Here is a 9,680-nt window from a genome sequence, read left to right on the forward strand (position 1 = left end):
TGACGACAGCCGCCTCTCTCCGCGCCTACGCCTTTGACCGGCAGCAGAGCCTGCTGCAGCTCGACTGCAGCGCCGACTTGCGGCACTATTCGCGCAACCTAGGGCCAGGCGTCCAGGAGCGCATCTTCCAGACGACGAGCGACGCACTGAGGACGCAGCTGGACGAGCACCGCGACTTTCTCCTTCAACACCAGAGGCAGCAGCAGCAACCGCATTTGGCCCCTGTGCCCGTTCCGAGCGGACCCGCGCCCGCGCCCGCCCTCGCCCATCGCCCAGCCTTTACGCAGCCTCCTCCGCTGCCGCCGCCCCAGCAGCAGCAGCAGCAGCAGCCGCCGCGGTCGTCTGCCATGGGGCCGGCGATTGTGGCTCGCAGCCCGACCAAGACGGTGTCGGGCGACATCAATACGTACCCGCTTGCGCTGCGCGAGGCGCTGTACTCGCAAAAGTCGACGTCGCGGGCGCAGGACGGACGGACCATATACCACATTGTGTGCAGCCGGGCGACGGGCCGGGCGGGCGACGACACAGTTGTCATGGGGTCTTGCCGGAGCATGGTGGCCGCCAACGAGGTTGCGGCGCAGTACTTTCTCGAGAATTGCCTGGGCAACAGCGAGGACGTCAAGTACAAGCAGCTAGCCAACGGGGCGCTGAGCTGCGAGGCCGTCATGGACAACCGGCGTGTGAGCGTGCATGTGCAGGAGGCAAGACTGGAGTGAGCCTTGGAAGGCAGCGAAATAATATATAAAAAAAGGGAAGGGCAAAACACGCGTTGTGTATGTGTGTTAGGTGCCAAGGATGTCATTTAGGAGGCATAGGTTTCAGGTCCCTAAGGGCTGTGTTAGTCTGTTTTTTTTTCTGTTCCCCCCCTTCAAACCATGGTAAACCTGCAGGGTCCGATGGGCAGTTTGTTTCCGGTCCCACCTTTTTCTCGAATGACTAGCATCCTATTAGCGGTTCCCTGCAGTACCAGGAGCGCATGTCTGGGTACTGAGGGATGGGGGGGAGGCTATTGTCATGACGAGATTGGCTGTTTTTTCGGGGCCAAAGAGCGAGAACGAGAGAAGGATAAAAGGAAAGAGGAGGAGAGAGAGTGTGTGTGACGGTACTGCTGCCCATCTAGTAAACCACTAAAAAAAACAGACTATGCAACTCACAGAGGCACATGGAGGGTGGCAGCAGAAGCACTGAGCATGGACAGGTTAGACGGGGGGAGGCCTTTTGTATTTGACGTCGCACACACTCTCAGACTCACACACACTCACACAAGCATGGTTCTAGTTTTTGCCGGCAACAGGCTAAAGCAGGCGAGAGAGAAAGAGGGACGTGGGAGAGAAGAGCACAGTGCATGGATTTGGTTCGAGTTTAGTAGTCTTTTTCAGCGAACGCATAGGTCAGTTAATTTATCGAGGACGTGTTATTTGCCCTATACCGAAGCCCCATTATTATATGTATGTGTGGTGTGTTTTGGTCTTGGGGGTGGATCCGGTGTTGAAGGCGTGATGTTGAGGCGCGTGTATAATAAGTAGCCGAACAAGAACAGCATGTACACGTATAGGACGAAAGCCGGGGTTTTTTCTGTCTCGCTTTTTTCTCCAATCGCTTTTTCTCTCTCTTCAAAATGGGTGCGTAAACGGCGCTCAAAACAAGTCTGGCCAGGTAGCGTGTGCGGACCCTGGGTGGGATTGGCAGGCAATGTGGGGGCGCGCCCATGTTGCGAGTCCGGACGTCCGTACCAGTTCTGTTCGTAGAGGGTATTTTTTGCGAAGACTCTTGGGCCATTTCCCAACAAGGCAGTTTTGGAGCAAAAGGCGTGGATCGCCGTGGGCACGTTCCGCCAATGGCCTACGATTCAGCGGCCGGGCGCGGGCAGGGTCTCGTCTCGACGCCCGCCTCTGCTGGTCGCTGGGGCGTGGGCGCGCGGCCGTGTCGTGTGCGTTGCCGTGGTGCGTGGGTTGTGGCCGCCTGGGGGAGAGCGCCGTGCATGCTGGGCAGGGCGTGTGTGTACACGAGGGTACGCCTTGGTGGAGGAAATAGGCGGATTCCTACCGCGTCTAGTAAGTATGTGCGTGCGGCGACTCAGCTCGGTGCAAGGGGCCTGCACGACACACGACGACGAGCCATGCCTTTTGTACCACGCCGCACCCGTATCTCAACTCTCTCTCCCTCCCTCCCTCCCTCCCTCCCTCCCTCCAATTGCGTTAGAGGAAACACTGTTGCGTGTGGCGGCAAGTAAGAGAAGGCGGCGGAGAATTCTGATTGGGCGTCTCCCACGGGAGTTGAGACACTGCTGTATACACCGTGGTGTGAGGTGGGTTTGGGCAACGAAGCCGATGGCCGTCGATCATACATGGCGGCAGTCCTGGTCCTGTCATCATCCCGCACGGTACTACTACGCTGTTGATCATGCAGTGTTTGAGCCAACGGGTACGAGGAGGAACGCCTGGGGCCGGGGCTATTGTCGGTGCTCGACATACACTACTCGTACACGAACATACCTAGCGTGGTAGTGGGGCTCACATGATGCTGAGAGCAGAGGGCATCAGAGGGTATCCAAACCACTGAATCATCTGCCCCGCGGCATCACGGCCAGCATCGAGTCAGCTGATGTCATGCTTTGCCATGTAGTACGTAGTGCGTCTTCAAGTCCTTTTTCGTCTTCCCTGATGAGCATCCTCTCGGCTCGGAGCCGGCGCCTTGGACCGAGGGGACATGGCACGCTCTTGTCTATACTGCATAGATATACATAGGTGAAGAGGCTGTACTTGGGATTATCATGGGCACGTCAGGCCTGGGCGATGCCGTGGCTGGGTGGGGGGGGAGGAGGCGGGCCAATATGGAATTCTCTGCGTGACATGGCATTCCTGGAGAATGCCATGACGGCTTTCTCTGCCGGCGTGCTGCTACTAGGCTGCCCAATGCTGTCACCGTCTCCACCAGCCCGCCCCTCGCCCTCGCCTGCATCTACAACAAGATCGTCTGGCCGCACGTCAAAGCCATGTGCATGGGCAGCACTTCGGCAGTCATGGCGACAGCGACCACGGTATCGCATCGTCTCCCATTGGCGCGTCGACTACGCATGTACGGTGGGCGATGCGCGGCTAGGCAGCGGGAATTGAATTGGCGCACCTGTTGGGCGCGCGGGCACACATTCAACCGGTCTTGGGATGCATTTCGTGCAGCTCACGTAAAGATGATGGCCCGGCGAGTCGAGGCAAGTTTTTTTCCTGTCGCGCGGATTGCACGAATGCGCGGCGACACGGTGGAGAGGGCGGCCCACCGGCGAGGCTCTGTGTCGCAGCTCTGTGTCGGTGCCCGTGTTGCGCGGATACGTCATGCTGAGTGCCCGCCGCGGGGGGGAAATCCAAGGGAGGGGTCGGGCAATGCTGCAAATTGCGCCCGCCACTACATCCACCATCCAACTCAAGCTCCCTGCACGCCCGCCCGCCCGCCCGCCCGCCACGCATCCAGCCCAGCCCAGCTGCTACCGTACGTGTACAGCGCGATAAACCACCCCTACTCGCGCTTGCTTGCTTTGGGCGCCCCCTCCAGGTCGACAGGCCGAACTGCTGCGACGCCTTTGCTGGGAACTGCTCCATCACGATCCATCGAAGCTGCCGGAAATTCCACGCCGTCCTCCCTCCCACCGCCTCGACGACTCCCACTCCTATAACTTCACCTCGACCCCCGCAGCCCGCCGTGGAACGGGCTCCGCTTTCCGCACCTATATTTGACTGCCATCACTACCCCCCCGCCGTCTCTGCGACACCCCATCCCTGGCCAGCTGCAACGCCCATCTGCTGCCCACCATGACTACACATGTCGTGTCTCTGTAGGTAACCACCTTTTGCTCCTTCAGTCCGGCCACGGCGTCTTCTTCTTCTCCTTCTCCTTCTCCTTGCCTTCTCTTCTTGCCTCTTCTTTTCTTTCTTGGGCACCGTCTGAATTGGTAGCTACATGTCTTCGATTCATCTAATACAGCTAGTTTCCTACCCTATACCGTCGACTTCCAAGAGAACAAGTCCAACCCCCCGAGCCCGCCCCAGCCCGCCCCTACCCAGCTAGGCGAGACGGTTCGCCAGCCGTCTACCTCGAGTATACCCATCACACGGACAACCTCCATCAAAAATGAAGACCAACCCCAGAGCCTCCTCAAGCGTGCGCCGCCCTCGCACATCCAGCTGCCCAAGGCATCGATGCGCATGACGGACCACGAAGACTTCTTCACCCCGGGCCAGCCCAGCGCCGCCACCCACTTCCCCAACGCTGCAGACCCCCGGGGTCTGGTCCGTAGCGATGCCCATATCCCCGAGTGGGGTGGCAGCGGCCTCTTCTTCAACCAGCCCGTCTCAATGGCCGACCCCGCTCCGCCAGACACGATTCTCGAATACGCAAAGGCGCAGGAGCGGGCCCAGGCCCAAAAGGAGCGCATGAAGGGCTCCCACGCTGGAAAGCCAGTAACCGACCCCAGGTGGGCCACCGAGTACCGCGTCGTGCCTGCTGTCCAGGGCAACGGAGGCCTCACCAACGCTCTCCGTGCTGCAGTCGACAACAAGTGCCTTAGTGATACCATCACGGTTGGCTTGATTGGCTTCCCTACAGACAGCCTCAACGAAGAGAAGAAGACGGAAATCTACGAGAAGCTCGAGGAGGAGCATGATGCCGTGACCGTCTTTGTCAGCGACAAGGACTTTGACGGTCACTACGCCCACTACTGCAAGACCATTCTGTGGCCAGTCTTCCACTACATTATTCCTGACCACCCCAAGAGCAAGGCTTTCCTCGACCACTCCTGGGTCTTTTACGTCAAGGTCTGCCAGGCCTTTGCCGATAAGGTGGTCAAAAACTACAAGCGTGGAGACGTCATCTGGGTCCATGACTACCACTTGTGTCTTGTCCCTCAAATGGTTCGCCAAAAGCTGCCCGATGCCCAGATTGGCTTCTTCCTTCACACGGCCTTTCCATCGTCCGAGGTATTCCGCTGCCTTGCCGCTCGAAAAGAGCTTCTCGATGGCATGCTCGGAGCGAACCTGGTTGCTTTCCAGACGCCAGAATACGCCCACCACTTCCTGCAAACCTGCAGCCGCATTCTGTCTGTAGAGGCTACCGAGGATGGTGTTCAGCTTGAGAACCGCTTCGTCAATGTCTGGTCCTCGCCTATTGGTATTGATCCTCGTGCCCTCTCTCTCGCCAGAGAAGAGCCCGAGGTGCTGGAGTGGATCCAGACCATGCAGAAGCGGTACGAGGGCAAGAAGGTCATTGTTGCTCGCGATAAGCTAGACAACATTCGCGGTGTGCGCCAAAAACTGCTGGCCTTTGAGTTGTTCCTCAACAAGTATCCCGAGTGGAAAGACAAAGTGGTCATGATTCAGGTCGCAACCTCCACGACCGAAGACACTGAGCTGGCTGCGACCGTCTCTGAGATTGTTACGCGCATCGACGCAGTCCATTCGACCCTGACGCACAACCCTCTCATCTTCCTCCGACAGGATATTTCCTTTTCACAGTACCTCGCACTGCTCTCCATTGCCGATGCACTTGCCATTACCAGTCTCCGCGAAGGCATGAATTTGACCTGCCACGAGTTTGTCATCTGTCAGGACGGGCGCGGAGGCGAGAAGAAGCATAGCCCCGTCATTCTCAGCGAGTTTACTGGTAGTGCATCCATTTTTGATGGCGCAGACCTCGCCATCAACCCGTGGGACTACAACAACATTGCCGAAGCTTTCCGCATCGCCCTGGAGATGAAGGATGACGAGAAGGAGAGGAGGTTCACCAAGATGCGCAACATGGTCATGAATCAGACTGGTGATATCTGGGTCAACAAGCTGAGTACTCACCTCGCCAAGGTCTATGAGGAGCAGTTCAAGCGCGACACCATGTCGATTCCCCGACTCTCTGCGTCGAGCCTTGCGCGCGCCTACCAGGAGTCTCAGAGGCGACTGTTCGTTCTAGACTACGAAGGCACTCTCGCGTCGTACGGATCCGTCAATAACACCATTCTCGCTAACACCGAGCGTGTTATTGTTGTGCTGAATGATCTTGTTTCTGATGAGAGGAACGCCGTCTATGTAATGACTGGTCGCACAGTTCGAGAGACTGAGCTCATCTTCAACCGCGTCCGTGGCCTTGGCCTCATTGCAGAGAACGGTTGCTTCCTGCGTGAGCCTGGCGTGAAAGAGTGGATCCAGTTCCCTGACGAGGAGAAGACGGTCAAGTGGAAGGACTCGGTCAAGCCAATCTTGCAGTACTACCTCGAGCGTGTCGAGGGCAGTTGGGTCGAGGAGCGCCACTGCTCCATCATCTTCCACTACAACAAGCCCAGCGACAAGGACGACTCTGCAAGCCGACATGCCGGTGATTGTGCGAACCACATCAACGATGCATGCGAGCAGCAGCGCGTCAAGGCAATCCCCACCAAGGATTCAGTAGTCATTGAGCCAATTGACTTTGACAAGGCTTCTGCAGCCCAGCACATCTTCAACAAGTACCCAGAGGACGCCCGACCTGACTTCCTCCTTGCTGCGGGCAACGATCGCAGTGACGAAGGCATCTTCCACTGGGCGAAGCAGTTGAAGGACGATTCCCTTGTTCCCAACGTCCAGACCGTCACTGTTGGCGACCGAAATTCCATCGCCATGTCGACGCTCCCCAACGGAACGACTGGTAAGTATATGTTTGACTGGTGGATACACGATGCTGACCATGACGACAGGCTTGCTGGGTGCTCTGAACAAGCTTACCAAGAACCCCCGTTCCTCGCCTTAGAGCTATTGAAGCGTATTTCGAGCGAGCACGACGCAATAACCGGGACATGTCTGATGCATTCGATACCCCTTGTTACGTAATGACGATTGGTGATGACATGGATGCACAGTGAGAATTCACTTTGGAACGAGGGGCCGCAGAAGAATGGCTGCCTGTATGAATGAGCGTCAAGCACTGCATGGGTGGAGTTTAGTCGGTCTTTTCCTACGATCGATGTTCCGCATTCCGTACGAAATGAACAAGTCAAACAGTGTTTTGTCGAGGCATGATGTCACGTGTTACGAGTCTGGGCAGCGATTGACATGATTTTTGTATATCAGCCACATCTACAGCTTATTGCCCATGTTGATGTGTACAGCCTTGACTTGCGTGTAGGCTTCGAGTCCAGCCTCTCCCAGCTCACGTCCAATGCCGCTCTGCTTGACACCGCCAAACGGTATCCTATAGTCGCAGTCCTGGCTGCTATTCACCCACACCATACCCGACTCAATCTCTGCTGCAACTCTATGTGCTCTCTCCAGGTCCCTCGTGAAGACTGCGCTGCCGAGACCAAAAGCCGAGTCGTTTGCCATATCTATTGCTTGCTCCTCACTCACGAAAGTAGCAATGACGACAAATGGACCAAATATCTCTTCTCTGTAGATGCGCATGCTAGGCGAGACGTTTGTAAACACCGTCGGCTTGACGTAGTAGCCCTGCCCCTCGCACGCCGCTCCACCTTCGACCAGCACAGCGCCTTCTGACTTGCCAATGTCGACATACGAAAGCACCTTGTCGTACTGCTGCCTCGTCACCTGGGGGCCCTGAAACGTGCTCTCGCTCCATTGATCGCCAATGACGGACACCTTTTTGATTTGCTCGCGGAACAAGGCCATGAAGGTTTCAAAAACGGATTCCTGGACCAGTATGCGCGAGGTCGCCGTGCAAATCTGGCCTTGGTTCGACATGATGCCAATGTGCGACCAGCGCACCGCCTGCTCCATGTCTGCGTCGCCGAATACAAGCAACGGCGACTTGCCCCCGGTCTCCAGCGTGATGTTTTTCAGCCCGCCAGCCGCCATCTTCATGATCTGCGCTGCCGTCGCTGTCGACCCTGTAAACGCCACTTTGTCCACCAGCGCATGCTGCACCAGCGCCGCACCAGCCTCCCTTCCAAGCCCATTCAAAATATTCACCACGCCAGCCGGAAACCCCGCTTCCCGAATCAGCGTCGCCAGCACGAGAATCGACAGCGGCGTCTGCTCCGCGGCTTTCAGCACAACTGTGTTGCCGCACGCGAGCGCAGGCCCCAATTTCCAGCATGCCATGGATAGCGGGTAGTTCCAGGGTATGATTTGCGCCACGACGCCTACCGGCTGGCGCAGCGTGTATGCGAATTTCTGCGGCGTCGTGCTGATGGTTTGGCCAGAGAGCTTGTCGGACCATCCTGCGTAGTACCGGATTGTGGAGAAGGACTCGGGCACGTCTTCGTTGAGGGCTACGTGGTACGGTTTTCCTGGGGGATTATGCACATGTTAGCAACATGCTCGTGTTTGTCTTTGTATGTGTATGGGTACAATTGCCCTACCGTTGTCCCAGGCATCAATCGTAGCAAGCAATTCCTTGTTCTCTTCAATTAGGTCTGCGAGCTTGGCCATGAGGCGCCCGCGTTGCGTAACGCACATGTTCTTCCATTCTGGGCTTTTCAGTGCTTTCTTCGCGGCTCGCACCGCGCGGTCTACATCTTGGGCTGTTGCGGCTTGCACGGCTGCGATTTCTTGTTCCGTGGCCGGATCTATCGAGGATATGGTATTATTTGGGGCCGAGGAATCTACGAATTCATTGTTGATGAAGAGGCCGGTTGGCTGCTCCCATTCTTGACCGTTTGGCGCTTTTAGAGGAATGCTTTGCGGCATTGTTCCAAGTTGGGATATCTCTCTTTCTTGCAGGGGGAGTACTGTTCATACAACAATCATTTTCTCTTTTAGTAATTGGCAGCTCTAACATTGGTGTGCCTGTGGAGGGGAACTGGTAAGGTGGGGGGTGCATCACGTAGCTACACGCTAAGCCATCATGGGATAGCTATCGATATCCATCACCAAGCTAGGAGTCTCCTTCCTTCTTGGGTAGTCTATTCCCCCAACGCAGGTACACACGTCTTGTTTGGTTCTGCTTAATGCAGCATCTACTCACATACGTATAAATCCATAACTGCATTGTGCAAATCGCCGCAATAGCATGTGAAATTCCCTCATACAACCAGCCAATACAGGGTCTCTATGGCATATACGAAAATAAGCTTTAATGTTATGACGTCACGAGTGCTGGATCCGATGGGAAGATCCTCTTTCAGACACATGTCTCATGTACCAATTATTGGCTTCAACCTTATGAATGAAAAGAAAGAAAATCCAATATGAGCCGATTCCCTGGACCCGATTCGACACTACTCCTGTCAACAACATCTCACCTTCACAAAGGCGGTCATGTGCTCGTGAATAATTCCCGTTACAAAGTCTGCTTCCAAACTCAAGGGTAGAGAGGGAGGGAGGGAGGGGGGGCGCGGGCTTCGGTGACCCCGTTGGGCGTACTGCGGTGAAATTATTGCTCTCGTGTGCTCCGAGCCGTATTCCAGCGTCATACTTCTTACCATGCGGCGCACAAAACACACAGGGCTTATTGGATACCATGGAAAAGGGCAAGTTCTACGGAGGTGCCTCACAAAAGTTTTGTCCCACGCTAATCTCGGCGCTTCGGCATAACTCTTCTTGGCGCAACTCCCACCTTTGAGCTGAGTAGCTGTACGATTTGTCTGTATCTATCGTTACAATGTCTCCTAATACTGATCCTTACACCCGCACCTTAATTGTGGCGTTAAAGTCACCTTCTGTTGGCAAGTCTACATCACAGATCTCTGAACTTACTGGTGTTCATCC

The 9,680-nt window shown here is 56.0% G+C and overlaps 3 protein-coding genes across 3 annotated transcripts in view; 2 read left to right on the forward strand and 1 right to left on the reverse strand.

Moving 5' to 3' along the window:
* Positions 1 to 990, forward strand: part of SETTUDRAFT_182013 (uncharacterized protein) — a gene marked incomplete at its 5' end in the record, with an annotated part of 1,455 nt that extends 465 nt beyond the window's left edge. Inside the window, one exon of the mRNA XM_008033280.1 lies at positions 45 to 990. Coding sequence (XP_008031471.1) covers positions 45 to 716 — 672 coding nt within the window. The 3' untranslated portion in view covers positions 717 to 990. The remainder of the gene's footprint in view (positions 1 to 44) is intronic.
* A 2,816-nt stretch (positions 991 to 3,806) lies between these two features.
* On the forward strand, positions 3,807 to 6,912 carry SETTUDRAFT_174551 (glycosyltransferase family 20 protein; the record flags this gene model as incomplete). The annotated part of the gene is made up of 3 exons (XM_008033281.1): positions 3,807 to 3,829; positions 3,983 to 6,663; positions 6,713 to 6,912. The coding sequence occupies 3 exons, from the start codon at positions 3,807 to 3,809 to the stop codon at positions 6,763 to 6,765; spliced, it is 2,757 nt and encodes a 918-aa protein (XP_008031472.1). The 3' UTR covers positions 6,766 to 6,912.
* Positions 6,913 to 7,091: 179 nt separating this feature from the next.
* SETTUDRAFT_157851 (uncharacterized protein) lies at positions 7,092 to 8,660 on the reverse strand (the record flags this gene model as incomplete). Its single annotated transcript, XM_008033282.1, has 2 exons — positions 7,092 to 8,260; positions 8,333 to 8,660. The coding sequence occupies 2 exons, from the start codon at positions 8,658 to 8,660 to the stop codon at positions 7,092 to 7,094; spliced, it is 1,497 nt and encodes a 498-aa protein (XP_008031473.1).
* Between the last annotated feature and the right edge of the window lie 1,020 nt (positions 8,661 to 9,680).

This window comes from Exserohilum turcica (assembly GCF_000359705.1).
Source record: "Exserohilum turcica Et28A unplaced genomic scaffold SETTUscaffold_9, whole genome shotgun sequence".
NCBI lineage: Eukaryota > Fungi > Ascomycota > Dothideomycetes > Pleosporales > Pleosporaceae > Exserohilum > Exserohilum turcicum.